This window comes from Oncorhynchus tshawytscha, linkage group LG25 (genome assembly GCF_018296145.1).
Source record: "Oncorhynchus tshawytscha isolate Ot180627B linkage group LG25, Otsh_v2.0, whole genome shotgun sequence".
Lineage (NCBI taxonomy): Eukaryota > Metazoa > Chordata > Actinopteri > Salmoniformes > Salmonidae > Oncorhynchus > Oncorhynchus tshawytscha.
In genome coordinates this window covers 12,979,291-13,000,346 of record NC_056453.1, presented here as the reverse complement: position 1 = coordinate 13,000,346, position 21,056 = coordinate 12,979,291, and the positions used below count along the sequence as shown (strand labels likewise).

General features: G+C 41.7%; 1 protein-coding gene across 3 annotated transcripts in view; it reads right to left on the bottom strand.

Annotated features, from left to right (window-relative positions):
• The window catches only part of LOC112224244 (glutamate receptor ionotropic, delta-1), a 417,302-nt gene that overhangs the window by 85,030 nt on the left and 311,216 nt on the right, over positions 1 to 21,056 (bottom strand). For all 3 annotated transcript variants that reach the window (XM_024387684.1, XM_024387685.1, XM_024387686.1), the window contains one exon: positions 8,600 to 8,653. In XM_024387684.1, the coding sequence (XP_024243452.1) occupies positions 8,600 to 8,653 (54 nt within the window). The remainder of the gene's footprint in view (positions 1 to 8,599; positions 8,654 to 21,056) is intronic.

Sequence of the window (21,056 nt, the reverse complement as noted above, 5' to 3'; positions counted from 1 at the left end):
AGGTAACTGCCAAAATAAAGGAAACACTAACATAAAGTGTCTTAAGAGGGCATTGGACCACTATGAGCCAGACCAGCTTCAAATCACCTTGGCATAGATTCTAGTGTATGGAACGCTATTGGAAGGATGTGACACCATTCTTCCATGACAAATTCCACCATTTGATGTTTTATTGATGTTGGTGGAAAATGCTGTCTCAGGCACCGCTACAGAATCTCCCATTAGTGTTGAATTGGGTTTAGATCTGGTGACTGAGATGGCTATGGTATATGGTTTACATCGTATTCATCAAACCATTCAGTGACCACTTGTGCCATGTGGATGGGGACATAGTAATCATATGGGGGCATAGACATGGTAGGCAAAATAATGTTCTGTCCAGTATTTTTATACATGACCTTAAGCATGATAGGATGTTAATTGCTTAATTTACTCAGGAATAGTGTTGTTACATGACCGTATTACCACCATACCAGAGGTTGCGAGTCATGAAGGCAGTGAAATTATACGTGATCGTTTACGGTAATTAGGCTTCTCCAATTTATGATGCTGCTGATGGTCATTAGCAGCCTACCAAACGTTCTAACTGCCTGGTACTCAGCACTATATTGTCCCTGTAATCACTATGACATCAATGCAAATGTGATCGAAAATCTAATCAAACACTTCATGAGAGCCCATGAGCTCATGTTGCGCAACATTTCTATAGGCTATGCAATTGCGTCAGAAAACAGAGTGATGGCCTCTATTAAAAAGAGGAGGATCCCATTCGCTTTCTATAGTCTAGGCCAACTGTATTTATTTAACAACTTTCCTAATATTAAGCACATTGTTTCTCTTTACAACAGTGTCACGCCTGCTCCCTCTCTCACTCACTGGCGCTCGAGGGCGCCAGGCTGCCCTGTGCTGCGCACTCCTACCACCATCATTACGCACATCTTCTTCCCTAGTCATTCACATCAGAGATTCATTGGACTCACCTGGACTCAATCACCTGTGTTACTACCTCCCCTATATCTGTCTGTTCCCCAGCTCTGTTCCCCGCTTCAGAATTGACTAATGTATGTCGTTGGGTTACCCGGTTCTGGCCCCATTCCTGTCCTGTGTAAAATTAAATGTTCAGTCACTGTACCTGCTTCTCTACTCCAGCGTCAGTTCTTCCAGAAAGCTGAAGCCACCCAACGAAGCATCGGGGAGCGCTGGCTTTTCGGTTGGTGTTAATTATCGATCAATTACCGTGAGACCTGCAGTTCTTTGCTTGACAATCACTGGCTGACGAATTTTCATAACCGCCACAGCCTTACTCAGGAACCACACCTGTGTGGAAGCACCTGCTTTCAATATACTTTGTATCACTCAATCGCTGAAGTGTTTCCATGATTTTGTCAGTTACCTGTACATTCATGTCCACTGCTAACTTTATGCCTAACCTTAAATACTGCATTTTTACTATATACAGCCAATTTTGACTTTGCAGCAGGCCCAACTAGTGGAAATCTCTCAGCTGTGCCTCCAGAACAAGACTCATCCCAATAAATGTCAACTTGCTCTGTGCAGCTACTAGGGAAGAGTGGGGGAAATTGTTTGAAAGTTGAGCACTCACTATCTCTGTTTAAAATGGTCTGTTCCCGAATGTGTACATTTAAGTCAAAATATCTTTCATGATAAGAAGTAGCTTAGTATTGAGAAGACATGATAAAAACATAGCTTGACCAGTCTTGATTAGCCCTCGGAAGACCTGCCTTCCTGGCTCTGATACCAGGGATCGCATGAGTTTCCTCAATTTAGCACAGGTCTTCAGCGAGCCCAAGTTCCCTGACGGCGCAGGGACAAAATATGTTATACCTTGTTCCCTCCTTCAGGGAACAGTAGTTATATTCATAACTGTACGTTCCCCTTTAGTCGGTCACTCTGTATAACATATTATGGGGACATACAATCACGCCCCAAGCCAGCTCAGAGGGTACCTAACTAGGAAGCTCACGGTAGCCCAAGCACACACAGGTTCCACCAGCTCCAAAAAGGGGTTGGTGGGAAATGGAACATGCTGTCATACACATCGATCCAGAGCATCACAATCATGCTCAATGGATGACATGTTTTATGAGTATGCAGGCCATGGAAGAACTGGGACATTTTCAGCGTATAGGAATTGTGTACAGATCCTTGCAACATGGAGCTGTGCATTATCATGCTGAAACATGAGGCGGATGAATGGCATGACAATGGGCAGGATCTCGTCACGGTATCTCTGTGCATTCAAATTTCCATAGATAAAATGCAATTGTGTTCATTGTCCATAGCTTATGCCATAAGTCCACCGCCACCATGAGGCACTCTATTCACAGCTTTGAGATCAGCAAACCGCTTGCCCACACCGGCCATCTGCCCAGTACGTCGAGCACGCAGATGAGCTTCCCTGAGACGGTTTCTTACAGTTTGTGCAGTAATTCTTTGGTTATGCAAACACACAGTTTCATCAGCTGTCCGGGCGGCTGTTCTCAGACTATTCCACAGGGGAAGAAGCCGGATGTGGAGGTCCTGGGCTGGCGTGGATACACATGGTCTGCGGTTGTGAAGCCGGTTGGACGTACTGCCAAATTCTCTAAAACAATATTGGAGGTGGTTTATGGTAGAGAAATTAACATCCAATTATCTGGCAACAGCTTTGGTGGACATTCCTGCAGTCAGCATGCCAATTGCATGCTCCCTCAAAACTTGAGACATCTGTGGCATTGTGTTGTGTGACAAAACTGCACATTTTAGAGTGGCCTTTTATTGTCCCCAGCACAAGATGCACCTGTGTAATGATCATGCTGTTTAATCTGCTTCTTGATATGCCACACCTGTCAGGTGGATGGATTATCTTGGCAAAGGAGAAATGTTCACTAAACAAATTTGTGCACAAAATTTGAGAGAAATAGGCTTTTTGTCCATGGGGAACATTTCAGGGATCTTTCATTTCAGCCAACATTTTACATGTTGCATTTATATTCAGTGTAATACACCACACTGACTCCTTAGATGAAAATCGGTATTGGACTGAATGAGAGAGGCATAAGTCGTCGGACACCCCAGACAGAGCAAAGAAACAGGACATAAAAAAGTGAAGGCGGTGTCGCCAGAGACAAGTTAGTTTATAAATGTAAAACAATCCATACATTCTAGATACAGTATTGAGTTTTGAAAAGTTTAGACTTGTTCCAAAGATTTTAGTGTTTTCTTTTTCAGCTTTTAGATTCCAGTGTTCAAGACAGTTAGATTTTTGGGCAAAATAAGTGATTGTCTTCTGTAATTTCACAGGCTATGGACAGTCGGCATTTTTAATAACCTCCCCTCCTGGCGTTCCCCTTAGTTTGAGGACTTGATCGCAGAAGCATTCCGGAGAAGAAGGGCCAAGCGGGCTTATGGGAATTAAAAGTGGCATCAGAATGAAAACCGGAGCAACAATCCAAGTTTACCGCAGCCCTACCCAAAACATCTGATGTGAAATAGACCACAGACAATTACCTGCACCTTAGAGACTATTTTCACTGACTCTTCACACCAGCTTCTCAAGACACTTTTTGAGAAGCAAACACTTACCTACAGTGCCTTGCAAAAGTATTCATACCCCTTGGAGTTTTTCCTATTTTGTTGCATTACAACCTGTAATTTAAATAGATTTCATGTGATGGACATACACAAAATAGTCCAAATTGGTGAAGTGAAATGAAAAAAATAATTCAACAAAAAAAATGAAAATGAAAATTGGTGCGTGCATATGTATTCACCCACTTTACTATGAAGCCCCTAAAATAAAATCTGGTGCAACCAATTACCTTCAGAGGTCACATAATTAGTTAAATGAAGTCTACCTGTGTGAAATCTAAGTGTCACATGATCTGTCACATGATCTCAGTATATATACACTTGTTCTGTAAGGCCCCAGAGTCTGCAACACCACTAAGCAAGGGGCACCACCAAGAAAGCGGCACCGTGGAGACCAAGGAGCTCTCAAAACAGGTCAGGGACAAAGTTGTGGAGAAGTACAGATTAGGGTTGGGTTATTAAAAAATATCCGAAACTTTTAATATCCCATGGATCACCATTAAATCATTATCAAAAAATGGAAAGAATATGGCACTACAACAAACCTGCTAAGAGAGGGCCACCGACAAAAACTCATGGACCAGTAAAGGAGGGCATTAATCAGAGAGGCAACAAAGAGACCAAGGATAACCCTGAAGGCGCTGCAAAGCTCCACAGTGGACATTGGAGTATCTGTCCATAGGACCACTTTAAGCCGTACACTCCACAGAGCTGGGCTTTACAGAAGAGTGTCCAGAAAAAAATATTGCTTAAAGAAGAAAATAAGCAAGCACGTTTGGTGTTCGCCAAAAGGCATGTGGGAGACTCCCCAAACATATGGAAGAAGGTACTCTGGTCAGAAAAACTAAAACTAACTAAAATTTAGCTTTTTGGCCATCAAGAAAAACGGCATGCCTGGCGCAAACTCAAAACCTCTCATCACCCTGAGAATACCACCCCCACAGTGAAGCATGGTGGTGGCAGCATCCCGCTGTGGGGATGTTTTTCATCTGCAGGGACTGGGAAACTGGTCTGAATTGAAGGAATGATGGATGACGCGCTAAATACAGGGAAATTCTTGAGGGAAACCTGTTTCAGTCTTCCAAAGATTTGAGACTGGGGTAGAGGTTCACCTTCCAGCAGGAAAATGACCCTAAGCATACTGCTAAAGCAACACTTGAGTGGTCTAAGGGGAAACATTTACATTTCTTGGAATGGCCTAGTCAAAGCCTAGACCTCAAACCAATTGCGAATATGTGGTATGACTTAAAGATTGCTGTACACCAGCAGGAACCCATCTAACTTGAAGGAGCTGGAGACATTTTGCCTTGAAGAATGTGAAAAAATCCCATTGGCTAGACGTGCCAAGCTTATAGAGACATACCCCAAGAGACTTGCAGCTGTAATAACTGCAAAAGGTGGCTCTACAAAGTATTGACTTTGGGGGGGTAAATAGTTATCCATGCTCAAGTTCTGTTTTTTTTGTCTAATTTCCTTTTTGTCTCACAATAAAAAATGCTTTGTCACTTCAAAGTGGTAGGTATGTTGTGTTAATCAAATATACAAATCCCCCCAAAATAAATTTTAATTACAGGTTGTAAGGCAACAAAGTAGGAAAAATTCCAAGGGGGGTAAATACTTTTGCAAGCCACTGTAAATACAGAACACCCACACTTACCTACAGTTGAAGTCGGAAGTATACATACATTTAGGTTGGAGTCGTTAAAACTCATTTTTCAACCACTTCACAAATGTATTGTTAACAAACTATAGTTTTGGCAATTTAGTTTGTGCATGACACAAGCAATTTTTCCAACAATTGTTTACAGACAGATTATTTCACTTATAATTCACTCTATCACAATTCCAGTGGGTCAGAGTTTTACATACACTAAGTTGACTGTGCCTTTAAACAGCTTGGAAAATTCCAGAAAATTATGTCATGGCTTTAGAAGCTTCTGATGGGCTAATTGACATCATTTGAGTCAATTGCAGGTGTACCTGTGGATATATTTCAAGGCCAACCTTCAAACTCAGTGCCTCTTTGCTTGACATCATGGGAAAATCAAAAGAAATAAGCCAAGACAAAAAAATAAATCATTGTAGACCTCCACAAGTCTGGTTAATCATTGGGAGCAATTTCCAAATGCCTGAAGGTACCACGTTCATCTTGTACAAACAATAGTATGCAAGCATAAACACCATGGAACCACGCAGCCGTCATACCGCTCAGGAATGAGATGCGTTCTGTCTCATAAAGATGAATATACTTTGGTGCGAAAAGTGCAAATCAATCTCAGAACACAAGCAAATGACCTTGTGAAGATGCTGGAAGAAACAGGTACAAAAGTATCTACAGTGTATATCCACAGTAAAACAGGCCTATATCGATATTACCTGAAAGGCTGCTCACCAAGGAAGAATTCACTGCTCCAAAATCGCCATAAAAATCCAGACTACGGTTTGCAACTGCACATGGGGACAAAGATCATACTTTTTGTAGAAATGTCCTCTGGTCTGATGAAACAAAAATAGAACTGTTTGGCCATAATGACCATCGTAATGTTTGGAGGAAAAAGAAGGAGACTTGCAAGCCGAAGAATACCATCCCAACCGTGAAGCATGGGGGTGGCAGCGTCATGTTGTGGGGGTGCTTTGCTGCAGGAGGCACTGGTGCACTCCACAAAATAGATGGCATCATGAAGAGGGAAATTATGTGGATATATTGAAGCAACATCTCAAGACATCAGTCAGGAAGTTAAAGCTTGGTCGCAAATGGGTCTTCCAAATGGACAATGACCCCAACATACTTCCAAAGTTGTGTCAAAATGGCTTAAAGACAACAAAGTCAAGGTATTGGAGTGCCCATCACAAACCCCTGACCTCAATCCCAAAGAAGATTTGTTGGCAGATCTGAAAAAGCGTGTGCGAGCAAGGAGGCCTACAAACCTGACTCAGTTACACCAGCTCTGTCAGGAGGAATGGGCCAAAATTCACCCAACTTATTGTGGGAAGCTTGTGGAAGGCTTCCCAAAATGTCCTAATTGACTGTATGTAAACTGCTGACCCTCTGGGAATGTGATGAAAGAAATAAAAGCTGAAATAAATCATTCTCTTAAATTAATCTGACATAAAGTGGTGATCCTAACTGTCCTAAAACAGGGAATTTGTACTGGGATTAAATGTCAGGAATTGTGAAAACTGAGTTTAAATGTATTTGGCTAAAGTGCATGTAAACTTCCGACTTCAACTGTATTATACAGAACATTACCCTCTTCTTTTTTCTTTTTAACTCCTTATTACTTATGGTTTAGAAAAAAGTATTGATATTGTGTATGTTTTTATAAATGTTTATGGCATTGTTGAGGAGAGCTTGCAATTTTAAAACATTGTTGCGTCCCTAACTTTTTTTTTTTTGGAAAGGGTTTTGGAATATATTTTTTAACTTATGACTTATGTTGTACACAGCTGTCTAAGGCACAGCATGTCGGTGCAAGGGGCGTCCCGGCATTACAGTGCAATTGTATATATTTTTTACAATTTAATCTAACTTATTTCATAACTTTTTTTAAATTGTACTTATGTCTTGGCTCATCTTGAATACTTGTTTTTAATCATGTTTTATTTAATTAGATATGTTATGTTTTACCATTTTACTTTTGAACACTTTTTTTTTGGGGGGGGTCTGTGACAATTAAGGAAGGGAGAGGAGGGGGCTGTAACAATGGTGAGGTGTGAGCGTAAGGATAACAAAATGGCATGTCTCAGGCTGAACACATTGGCAGTCGTTGATCTCTAGTTTCCACCTTAGTGTTGTTAACACCCCATGGTTCCCGTTATCCGACAGTCGGTGGAGAAATCAGCTTTTGAATGTTCAGAGATAAAACACCTAAGTTCTTCCGACTGGCATGGAAGTCGCGTCTTCAGAGGTGTAAGGATAATTAGTAGTCTGAAACTAGAGTATTTTGGTTCAGTGTATTAGTAAGGGCAGACTGAGGAAGTTGTTATATATTTTGTCTTTTTATCTATTATTTAGAGACCTATTTGGGTTAGTGATCATTTTTAGAGTGGCTCTTTATTTTCTCTCTGCATGCATTATGTCACCATTCTGAATGTCTAAAGATACGGATACGTTCTTCTGAAATATGAACGCGGAAATACTAGATTAGATTTGCATTGTTCTGGTCTTGGTCTTGACTCGGCCTCGGCCCCCTCGCCTCCCTCCCGGGTCTCAGTCTTTCAGCCAATACTGAAAAACAAGTGTGGCATCCTAGTGGTCCAGAGACCCAGACTATGTCTATGGCAAAGATCTAGGCTGCGTCATAAAAATGGCATCCTATTCCCATTGGGCTCTGGTAAAAAGTAGTATACTATATCGGGAAAATACGCACACCTAGACTCTGTATGGTGGCATACTTAAATAAGTGGATTGCGGTACCAGAACTGTTAAAACAGATCTTTCTGGAATTGAAATTCTTAATTTGCAACTGGCAGAGTGGCAACACCGGCAAATTAAGCAAGGGATGACAGTTTAGAATTTATAATTCATAAAATGAGAATTGTTTTCCTGAACTGCAAATGCTTAAAGTGGATGTGGGAGAATCAGGCATATTGAAATGTAAACAGACCAAGAGGAAACGCTCAGGCATCCTTAATTAACCACTTGGCAATGCTTGTAATGCGCTGTATCAAACAATGAACACTCCTTTTGTTAGAGCTCAGTGTGCTTTCACTGAACATTATAAGACACGCACATTGCAAGGTGCTACTGAACTTCAGTCACTGTGGGTGACTCCTGAGCTAAAAGATGTCTAAAGGATGTTCCCTTAATCATCAACTCACTGTTTTTTATTGTTGTGGGTATATAGAGGGGGGGCAAAGATAGTAGTTAGGAGGAGAAAAGAGAGAGAGAGAGAGAGAGAGAGAGAGAGAGAGAGAGAGAGAGGGAAAAGAAGCAAAGAGGGGGCCAGACAACGATAGAGAGAGATGTAAAAACAGCATTAACATAAATACTCTTGTCTTTGCCTACCTCATTGACAAACACCCAGTGACTGTCCTTGGAAGCCAGGTTGGTTTCAACAGCCTGCAAAGAAAGAGAGAGAGGAAGAGAGAAAGAAAGAGGTTACCATACTGCAAGTGAACAGCTAAGGCCGTGGAGGGAACAGGCAGATTGAGGGCAGAAGACTTGGATGTATTGCCATTGTTTCGATCCAACAGAACCCATGTAAAATCCTCTACAGTCTTGTCATTATCCAATTATACAAGGGACAAACATAACACCCATGTGGCTTGGCAAACCATGGTGGACAGACAGCATTGGGTCCATGCAAGGCTCACAGCTAAAGACCCTCCAAAAATCCTTCCACTGGACTGGAGCTTAAATCTGTCAAGAACTGAGCTCAGAATGTTCACAGAGAATGACTTGACTGTGGAAATAGTGTTGTTAAAATGTTCTTTGTTGTTCTCCCGTTTGTTGTTCTCCTGGTGGTACTGCCTTTCCCACAGTCCATTGTGTTGGCAGGCCGTTCCAGCAGAGAAGTGTACTTTCCAAACCACAAGCCTTTTGTACACCTTAGAGCTGCAGCTTAGGTAGTGCCAAAATGTTTTAGCACCTAACATCCTAGCCTTTTGAAATACTATAATTGCTCTGTGTAAGCCTACATTTTACATCGCATTGCTTGCTCTGTCCTATGTGTCATGGCTGCCTGTTTGGGTCAGATTACCGTGGACCACAATCCGACAGAGACATCTCTCACACCCATCAGCGGGGTATCGAGAGGTATGGAGGTGGGGGAGTTTATGACACCTCCAGCCCATTGTAAATCTTAAAGCAGCAGATAAAATCCCTTTGTCCTCTCAGTGTGGAAGAATGGAATGTATGATGAGGCTATGGAGAACCTACCTCAGAACAGTAAATGGCAAATGGATGGACTTTAAATGGACGTTGGGACAATATGTTTCATCAGCCAAAATGGTGGTAATGACGAAAAATGGAATGTGAAAATTAATGTCGTTTTTGTTATGCGATTAAAAGTTAAATGACGACGCTATAACGAAAACATTGTAACTTGAAGAATTTTCCTAATATGTACCTGATGTTTGCATACTGTACGTTTTGTGGAAAATTTCCAGATCAAAGAGAATGTTTTTGTAAAGATGAAATGTGAAGTTAGTTGTCTAAATTGGATCAGAGTCAAATCCAGACCAAGCCTCGTAACTAGTTATGCCCAGAGAACTTGCCATAAAGACGGAAATGCCCCTTTCTGACCCAAGGGTATAAAACATGTGAGTTAAGAATTTACATTCAGACTAGGTGACCACGTGCTGCAGCCAAAGTTCTCGTTAGTCACAACCCAAAACGCAACACAAGGTTGAAGAAGATAAAGGAACCGATTAACAATCTAAGAGGGTGAATTCAAGCAGGACCACCGGTTACCACTCTCCAAGGAATCGTGTGTCTACACTGCTTTCATTCCAAGGAATCGTGTGTCTACACTGCTTTCATTCCAAGGAACCGTGTGTCTACACTGCTTTCATTCCAAGGAATCGTGTGTCTACACTGCTTTCATTCCAAGGAATCGTGTGTCTACACTGCTTTCATTCCAAGGATTTGTGTGTCTACACTGCTTTCATTCCAAGGAATCGTGTGTCTACACTGCTTTCATTCCAAGGAATCATGTGTCTACACTGCTTTCATTCCTGAGTACGGTCAGCTACACGGCTGACCGTACTCAGAAGAACCCCTTTCAGAACAAGGGTGAGGAAACGGACCACTAACAGAAAGGACACTGACATCGTGTGGACAATCAGAGAGTTACACCCGGTAACCAAAGAAGTCCGTCATCAGAGGAGAAGGCGAACCCGGTCCACGAAGAGACACCCCATCGGAGACCTTTGACAAATAATGACATTATTTTCTGATCCATTATTTTCTGATCCCGCAGTTCAGGGCAAGGTGTTACGGAAAAACTAAGCATAGTTTACAAATGTCCTTTTCTCTAGTGCACGCTCTCTTTGTCTCTCTTTTTAAATCCCGATTTTGTGTAACACGTGTCATATTGTTTTGGCCCGCTAGGGACCTGTTTCATTGTACTAAGTTCTAATCAATAGCCTAGACTGTGTGTTTGTGTATGTGTACCTTATAATATCATTTTAGCTTGTTAGTAAATAAATAATCAACTAAATTGGTGTGATACGGATTCATTTAGTGGGACTCGGGTTTGTGCAGATTCCAGGATTATGCGATGTTAAGGATGAGACTGTAGAGGAAATGAACGAATTAGCGACGGTTGTAAATCAATATCCTCATATTCTTCGAGTTAATTGCGGAAATGGAAATGGCCTGCACATGGTTTAACCCTTACCCTCCCATACTGTATTCATGCTCACCTATGAAACGTTCTGTTTGTACAGTGTCTATATTAGAAAAGCTTAGCATATTGCGTCATAGAGAACAAAGAAGATACAGCGTCTGCCAGCTGAGGGGCCCTATACAAAAGCTATGGATCACTCTGTGTGATCCTCCTGTCCTCAGGTTGGTTAGGCCTGCCAGATGTTCTCAAATGGGCTCCTCGTTTGCCTCCCTTACCATAAGATGGCTGTTACATATGTACACACTTCCATGGGTTCATGTTGACCATAAATATGCAGTGTTCTCTCATAGAATGTCACGGTGTAGGCTACACTGCATGAATAACTCTGTTGACTGCTCTAATATGGCTAGTTTGTTGCAATCACATGGAGGTGGGATATGGCTAGTTGTCAATTAGTTAACATGGGTTTGTTAATATATCATTGGTTGTACTGTCAAATGAGGCAACTTTGAGTCATATCCTTTGTTTTAAACCACAACATTGAACCAGACAGAGCTCAGTGGTTCCAGACCTCATACAGTAGACCTCATTGAGATACCCAAGTCCTCGCTAATCAAATCTCCATCATCGTTCGCCCTCTGTTTATCTTATATGCATAGTCACTTTAACTATACATTCATGTACATACTACCTAAATTGGCCCGACCAACCAGTGCTCCCGCACATTGGCTAACCGGGCTATCTGCATTGTGTTCCACCACCCGCCAACCCCTCTTTTTACGCTTCTGCTACTCTCTGTTCATCATATAGGCATAGTCACTTTAACGATACCTACATGAACATACTACCTCAATAAGCCTGACTAACAGGTGTCTGTATAAAGCCTTGCTACTCTTTTTTTCGAATGTCTTTTTACTGTTGTTTTATTTCTTTACTTACCAACACACACACACACCTTTTTTCCCCCGCACCATTGGTTAGAGCCTGTAAGTAAGCATTTCACTGTAAGGTCCACACCTGTTGTATTCGGCGCACATGACAAATAAACTTTGATTTGATTTGATTTAAGCATTTGATGACCTGCTCAGGTACCTGTCTAAACCCAATAACCAGAATGTACAACACCTCATAAAGAGGCATTCGAGTCAAAACCTTCCCCTCTCTGTCCAATCCAGGCCTGTGTCCCAAATGACACCCTCTCAACTACATAGTGCAGTATGTAGGGAAAAGGGTGCCATTTGGAATGCATCCCTGAAATCTCCAGCATGGGGTTCTTGATCGTGGCACTGGGCAAAGTGGGTGTTGGCATGGCTGGTCACCACTTGGGCAGCAGCTGATGGGTGATGATGTTGAGTGTGGTTCAGAAGGCCTCCAGGGAGGTTGGCAGAGTGGATTAGACCTGATAGATCTGACTGCCTATAATGAGGCAGGGACTGAAGGGAGACCACTGAGGGGGTACCTGGGTGGAAGCACTGGTGAGAAACTGCTATTAACACAGTGAGAAGGGTCTGATCTAGAATTCCATAGAGATGATGTGTGTTATTCTATGGGTCAGGCCAGGCTACTCTGTACAGTTCAACCAGTCATTTCTCTACACAAATGAAACATGCATAGATAGACTATTTAAAGCAATACTGTGCACTTAACTCGGCTGCTATCCGCAACGTGAGGAAATGACACAATCAATGTTATCAATTCGGTAATAAAACAAAGAAACATGTTGGACACATTCTAAAATCCACTTTTCGTTCACATCCTATTTGTCTCTTTTTTCAAGCTAAAGAAATCAATACATGCAAGGTTTTCTGGCCTCAAACTAAAGCACACAAGTCTACCTAAGTGAGAATATATATACAGTGGGGCAAAAAAGTATTTAGTCAGCCACCAATTGTGCAAGTTCTCCCACTTAAAAAAATGAGAGAGGCCTGTAATTTTCATCATAGGTACACTTCAACTATGAGAGACAAAATGAGAAAAAAAATCCAGAAAATAACATTGTAGGATTTTTTTATGAAATCATAAAATATCATCTTTTTAAGTGGGAGAACTTGCACAATTGGTGGCTGACTAAATACTTTTTTGCCCCACTGTATTTGTAATAAAGGTATCATTACTTGGTCAGTGGGACTATCAAGACATCATGCAAATGTTCCTTATGCAAACAGTGTGTGCGTGGGTGGTGGAAGTTGAAAGCTGGGGGGGGGAATCCTATCAGGGAATCTGGATCTCTAGAAATCTGTGAAAGTATGTTTGAACTCTGCTTCCAATCAATGTGTCTTAGCATCCGCCTCACCAGGAATATAGAACAGCCTTCCTCCATTTCACAAAGAGACACATTCTGATTTGTATATAAATTTAAAAAGTAATTAAGACACTGCTTTGAGGGGGATGTATTTCAGGGAGAATCTGGTTGCTGAACATATAGGCTACATGTGAAGAATTCACACCAATTTACTGAAAAAAAACTAGCATTCTTTGATGTTTCAGATGTCAGATCTTAATTTGATCCCTTTTTGTTGCAGGAGGAAAATAATTCATGAGCAGGAGGATTTAAAAATCTGAATAAATATTTAGAATCGCCACCAGGGGGCAGCTGGAAGCACTGTTTGTATACAATGCACACCGTACCTACATGGTACCTAATGTAGGCTACGTGCAGGCTACAGCGCGTCTCGAGTTAATTCTTACGTGGATTATATTAAATTGACGTACAGTACTGTGAAAAAGTTTTAGGCAGATGTGAAAAAATGCTGCAAAGTAAGAACGTTTTCAAAAATAGACATGTTAATAGATTATATCTATCAATTAACTAAATGCAGTGAGTGAACAGAAGAAAAATCTAAATCAAATCCATATTTGGTGTGACCACCCTTTGCCTTCAAAACAGCATCAATTCTTGTAGGTACACTTGCATACAGATTTTGAGGGAAAATTTTTCATCTATTTTCTACATATGAATTCTCTGTGGTTACAGGGTTAAAACAGGAACAACTCAAAGGTTAACAGTTTAGGCATTCATTCTGAGTGGTTAAGGCTATGGATTGGGGAAGGCTCAAAACAAAATTATTAAAACAATGCGCCTTGTATCATCAGTATTCATGGTATTCTTAGTGCTTGCTAGAGCATTGTGATCTGCCGTAACGCAGTGGTCTAAGCAGCGTGCTCCGGCTCCAAGCCTCATGAGTGCTGGGCGATCTAGTGACCAGCCTGAGGCACAAGTTAATTGCATTCATTTAAATGTTTTCAATCAGTAAAATTGAATAGTCTGATAATGTGGGGCGGCAGGGTAGCCTAGTGGTTAGAGCGTTGGACTAGTTACCGGAAGGTTGCAAGTTCAAATCCCCGAGCTGACAAGGTACAAATCTGTCGTTCTGCCCCTGAACAGGCAATTAACCCACTGTTCCTAGGCCGTCATTGAAAATAAGAATTTGTTCTTAACTGACTAGCCTAGTAAAATAAAGGTAAAATTAAAAAATTAAAAATGTACACATCAAAGTGTCTCAGCTCAACAAAATCGTCTTTGGATAGCCTGAAATTAATAAACACCTTGACAGCTTTACGAAATGAAAAAATAAAGCCACACAATACAAGCTTTCAGTCCACACCAAAGACAATAACGACACTGACTAAAAATATAAATGCACCATGCAAAAAATTCTAAAATATTTCTGAGGTACATTACATATAAGGAAATCAGTCAATTTAAATGAATTCATTAGGGCATAATCTATGGATTTCACATGACTGGGAATACAAATGTGCATCTGTTGGTCACAAATATAACTTTAGTGGATCAGAAAACCAGTATCTGGTTTGGCCACCATTTGCCTCATGCAGCGAGACACATCTCCTTCACATAGAGCTGATCAGGCTGTTGATTGTAGTCTGTGCAATGTTGTCCCACTCCTCTTCAATGGCTGTGAGTAGTTGCTGGATATTGGCGGGAACTGGAACACGCTGTCGTACAAGTCAATCGAGAGCATCCCAAACATGCTCAATGGGTGAGTATGCAGGCCATGGAAGAACTGGGACATTTTCAGCTTCCAGGAATTGTGTACAGATCCTTGCGATATGGGACCATGCAAGATTATGCTGAAACATGAGCTGATGGCAGAGTATGAACGGCACGACAACGGCCTACAGGACCTCGTCACAGTATTTCTATGCATTCAAATTGCCATCGATGAAACGCAATTGTTGTCTGTAGCTTATGCCTACCGCCCACCATGGGGTACTCTGTTCACAACATTGACATCAGCAAACCACTCGTCCACACAACGCCATACACGATGTCTGCCATCTGCCCGGTACAGTTGAGACAGAGATTCATCCGTGAAGAGCACACTTCTCCAGCGTGCCAGTGGCCATTGAAGGTGAGAATTTTGTGTAGAAATGATTTGATTGAGCAAACCCACAGTTTCATCAGTTATGTGGGTGGCTGGTCTCAGACCATCCCACAAGTGAAGAAGCCAGATGTAGAGGTTGGCTGGCGTGGTTACACATGGTCTGCTGTTGTGAAGCCGGTTGGACGTACTGCCAAATTTTCTTAAACGATGTTGGAGGTGGCTTATAGTGGAAAAATTCACATTTAATTATCTGGCAACAGCTCTGGTGGACATTCCTGCAGTCAGCATGCCAATTTCATGCTCACTCAAAACTTGAGACATCTGTGGGATTGTATTGTGTGACAAAACTGCACATTTTAGTGGGGCCTTTTATTGTCCCAAGCACAATGTGCACCTGTGTAAGGATCATGCTGTTTAAACGGCTTCTTGATATGCCACACCTGTCAGGTGGATGGATTATCTTGGCAAAGGAGAAATGCTCACTAACAGGGGTAAACAAATTTGTACACAAATTGAGAGAAATAAGCTTTTTGTGCGTATGGAACATTTCTGGGATCTTTTATTTCAGCTCATGAAACATGGGACCAAAAATGTACATGTTGCATTTAAAAAAATATACATACATAGCCTAACTATAAAACGTTGTTGAGCATCCACACTGGAGGACAGTTTATTGTTCTACAGAAGGCCTACATCTGTCAATCAATTGATGGCCCAAATCAGCTCATCACCTCAGCCAGGGAAACACAAACAGTAGGCTAGCCTATTTTTGATTTTCATACCTTTTATTATGTGACTATATATATCCTACAGAATTTAGCCTATTGGAATATAATCAAATAACAAGGGGCCTGTTGCAACCATCGATGTCACTAGATTATTGCCAGCTGATGTCTCGTTAAACCATCAGTATGCGCTAAATTCCCCCACATAGCTGATCTCAATTGCAACAACTTTTGGGGGGGAAAAGATGTCGGTGTTATCTTAATGTTAAAGTCCAAAGTCCAAAGTCTTTCAAGGTCTTCCAAAGTCTTTCAAGATATGTTTGCCCTCTGGTTTGGTATTTACAAATTGGAACAACATAGTACTTGTTGAACAGACTAAGGGCGATTTATCTATTTGACAAGCATTCCGTACAATATAAAAAAAGTACTTCCTAGAATTTTGTCCTTAGTATACGTATAGTAATAGGATAGTAATAGGACTTAAGCCTAGCGTATGAGCGAGCGAGTGTGACAATTATTTTGATAGCGAGCCCTGATCCCAATGACTCGACCTCCGCCCATGACGAGAAAGAGAACTGCTCATTTTCAGGGACTCACAGGGCTCATTCAAATTTCCTGATGCGCCAAGAGTGATCAAGTTAAGAGCTGATATCTGTATATGATTGAGCTATCCATGTTGCTGTTTAATTCAAATGTGCCATAGCATGCTTCCTGTTAAAGTCGAAGAAAAAATAAATACATTTCCACCCATCCACAGGTTTCCATATATTTCCTAATTAAGCATGCATATGCAAACCACACAACTCCCGTAGAAAGGAAACCAAAGAAAAGAAGGATGAAGATGTGTTTTGCATCAAGATGAATTAACGCATGAGTTTAGGTCATTAGGTGTGCAACATTGAAAATTTGTTTTAAACTCAGTTCCTTACATGCTAATGAATGCTTCTGATTAACATATGTGACCGATTGGTGTTTGAATCCTGGTGTCCTGCGCGCTGAACAAAAGCTTAGGCTCTGGCTCGAGGAGCAAATAAGTCTTCAGAAGGCTATTACATGATCACGTCATTGTATGCAGATCCAGAGAGAGTGGCACTGAGAAAACCAAAACAATAGCATCACTCCCTCTCTTGTCACATGCCATTTTCTCACTCGGAGGTTTACAGTTTTTGCTCAGAGGTGGTTGAAAAATGTCATCAACAAAACCCGCTAATAGCATAATGAACTCAGAAGAGTTGAGGCATAGAGAAATACCACATTTCAGACCAACCCGATTCCAAATGGATTTTGTTTGCTGCGTCCTTGCCGAAAGCTGACGAGGGCCCTTGCGAAACCCTCAGCAGGACCTTGTAATATATATTGTGTAACTATGGCAACCGTCTTCATAGCTGCATCCAAGCTGTATTTTGCAGTCTTAATGATGTTTCTTTGTGGTTTTTATTGGAATAATTTCCACCAAAATCTAAGTAAACTACACGGTAAATGGACTGAATAGAAAATGAGCGACGTTTCAGGTGCAGACATTAAAGGGACTGTTTCCCAGAAACAGATTAAGCCTAGTCCTGTATTAAAAAACTGTCTCAATGGAGAATCTATATTGACCATGCTTTTTAGTCCTGTTTAGTGTCTGGGAAACTGGCCCGAACTGTACGCCGAGTTTGGTTTCCTGTTCTGCATTAGAATGAGACACTACTCTTTAGGCCACACGCTCATAAAGGAGCTGTACATTACCCTCAAACATTCAAGTGAACATCTTTTAAATGGTGTATCTATATTTCACATTTGTGGACATTTGACATATCCAATGTCTGATAATATGATGATTTGTTTGTTCCATTGTCTGTACATTTCCCCGTCCTGTTTGCTCAGATACCTTCATTGAACTTACACACAATACACATACACACAACTGATATTAGTCTCTAATTGGAGCAACATGTCCATCTGCCACAACAGCAAGTTGATGAATAGCCATCCCAAGAATGAGATAGGGAGACCTGCCGGTTCTATCTGTACATAACCATGGTGCAATACAGAGTGCATGAAATGGCTTGTATAAATAGCTACATACTAGAACGCTTTCTACTTCTATTTTGTTAAGTGGCACAAGAGAAAAGGCAAAAGAACGCAACAAAAACCACTTGACATCTTGAACACAACTAGTGGAGAAGCCAATCATGGCATCTGGGATATGAGACCGGAACAAGAGTCATAGTTCTGAAGCCCCCTGCAGCCAGCCAGTGCTGATAACTCGAAGCTTGGCAGACTACGTTGCAGTGATATGTCACTCATTTCCCTTTTCCACTATCAATATGGATGGGCATCGAGGAGGACAGTGATTGCAGTACCTGGAAAAATCCCTGTAGTAGCGGTCCTGTTCTTTTGTTCTTGATAACGAGGGCTTTTGAGCAGTGACTTCAATCTCGCCATCTACCACGAGAGGGGAACTGAAGGGTTGTCAAACGGCGAGGAATTGATGATTTCATCACTTGATTTCCCTACTCTCTGCCAGCTCATCTTTAGTTGACACGTTTCTCTGTTCATGAAGATAACTCAACACGATCTTGGGGGCTGTATTCTCAACTCTCTGGCATAAATAATGAATTTGACCTTCAGTTCAAATGTCGAGGCAACGTTAAGAAAGCACATAGAGAGTTGACATGCAGACTAGTAAGTTCTTGTGTTTGCAGGTCATCATATGGGGGTCGAATGGTTCAAGTCAATAAAGCCCACAGTATTTAAAGAAGCCGACATGTACACTGAGTGTACAAAACATTAGGAACACCTGCTCTTTCCATGACATAGACTGACCAGGTGAATCCAGGTGAAATCTATGATCCCTTATTGATGTCACTTGTTAAATCCACTTCAGTCAACGGAGATGATGAAGGGGAGGAGAACGGTTAAAGAAGGATTATTAAGCATCAGGACAACTGAGACATTTGATTGTGTATGTGGGCCAGGCAGAGGGTGAATGGGCAAGACAAAAGTTTGGTGTGCCTTTGAATGGGATGTGGTTGTGGGTGCCAGTAGAACGGGTTTGAGTATGTCAAGAACTGCAATGCTGCTGGGTTTTTCACGCTCAACAGTTTCACGTTTTATCAACAATGATCCACCACCCAAAGGAAATTCAGCCAGCTCATCACAACTGTGGGAAGCATTGGAGTCGATATGGGCCAGAATCCCTGTGGAATGCTTTCGACACTTCGTAGAGTCCACGCCCCGATGAATTGAGGCTGTTCTGAGGGCAAAAGGGGGTGCAACTCAATATTAGGAAGGTGTTCCTAATGTTTTCTACACTAAGTGTATGTATTTTAACATGGTCAACTAAAATCAGGGAATGTGTCTCTGTACCGTGAAAGCAACAAGTAGACTACACTGATATGTAGGCCAGATGCGTCCATTTCTCAGAACAAGACATGAGCGTGCAACGTGCACAGGCAGTATAGTTTACGCAACACAAACTTTCGAAAAAACCACTGGCCTGTCAGGTTTGATTGAAACAGACCTTGACTTTATTCTGTACATTGAGAGAGTATGCATGTAAAGCTCATAAATGTGTGGGTTAAAGCAGTCTCTAGAACAAGGATGGGCAACTTCTATGGGGGTGGGGCCACACAAATCTGAACTGGTGGCGAGGGGCCGCAGCTGCACCCGAGTCTGCATGCCAACATCCATTCTATCTTTCTCTCGCTTACACATGAACCATACACAGACAAGCATGTTGGCTCTGCACACGCATACACACGCACAACAGCCCAAACAGTCGGCATTATGATGCAGTGTACGCTTAATTGCGCTTGCGTTGCGGCAATTATAGCGGATACTTCAGACGCCAATGTCTTAAGATGGAGGTTCTGTCCACTGTCGCGAGAGAAATTCTGTCAACGCTGTCAACTTCACTAAGTTGATTTAGCCTGTGTGTTATTTCAACGTGAGTGGAATGTACATGTGTTGAAATGTAAAGTAGGTCATTAATTGGGCACATAGCGTCTGCTTACTTTTTTTGAGTGATGCTGAACTTACAATCACATACAGTATACTTGAAACAACTATATTCCACCCACTCAATCTGTCTCCCGTGAGTGGCACATCAAAGACACGCAGAGATATTTCAATTTCAAATTAATATGCAGTCCAAATGACTGCCTCTGCGCTCTGGGGTTAACAAGCCTTATGAACAAAATCCTAATTTATCATATACATTCAAAAAGAGCATTGGGGCATGTAAATAGTTAACCAATATCTACCTGGACTATCTGCATTGGCCCATTTTGCACGAACTCCTTTGACTCATCACGTACATTGCTGCTGCGGTTTATCTATCCTGTGTACATAGCCAAGTTATTGTTACTCATTGTGTTTTTTTTGTTGTTTTTTTTCTCTCTGCATTGTTGGGAAGGGCCCGTGAGTAGACATTTCTCTGTTAGTCTACGCCTGTTGTTCACAAAGAATGTGACAAATAACATTTGATTAGACTTTAAAGATGATTTCACTGTCCATTTCAGATTGAGCAGTGACTTGCGTCCCCCGTGAGAACCTACACCCCACACAATTCCCTCTTGACTCAAGCGTCATCTAAAAAAAAAAGGTCAAGAAGGGGAGATGGCGTGCTTCTCTCTCTCCGCCGTTGACAGCGAAGTCAAATAAACACCTTCTGATCTCCTTGTCCCTTTCTTAAGTCACATACTAAACACCTAAAAATAGTCTGTCCCCTTTCCTTTGTTTTTGTTGTTGTTGTTGTTGTTGTTGTTGTTGTTGTTGTTGTTGACACATTCCTCTTTCTATTTGTTCTCTTTTTTTCCCCCCTCCTTCATCCATCCTACACCTACACCTAAAATAGGTTTGCTCTTACGCTCTCGTTGCAAATAGCTCGGCGCTCAATCTAACCATGCCCAGTGCTACGTTTAGAGCTGGAAAAGGAGAGGAGGGGTGGAAAACATGAAGGACGGACATATACAACGCCCGTTCTGCCAGTCGCATTCTGTCCTCAAAGCACACACAATCCTTGTGTCACTCCTCTATTGAGTTCGCTGCAGCTAGCGACTGGAAAGACTCAATCATGGACCCTCTTACTGACTCTTGTAGCTGCTTCGCGTGGTGTA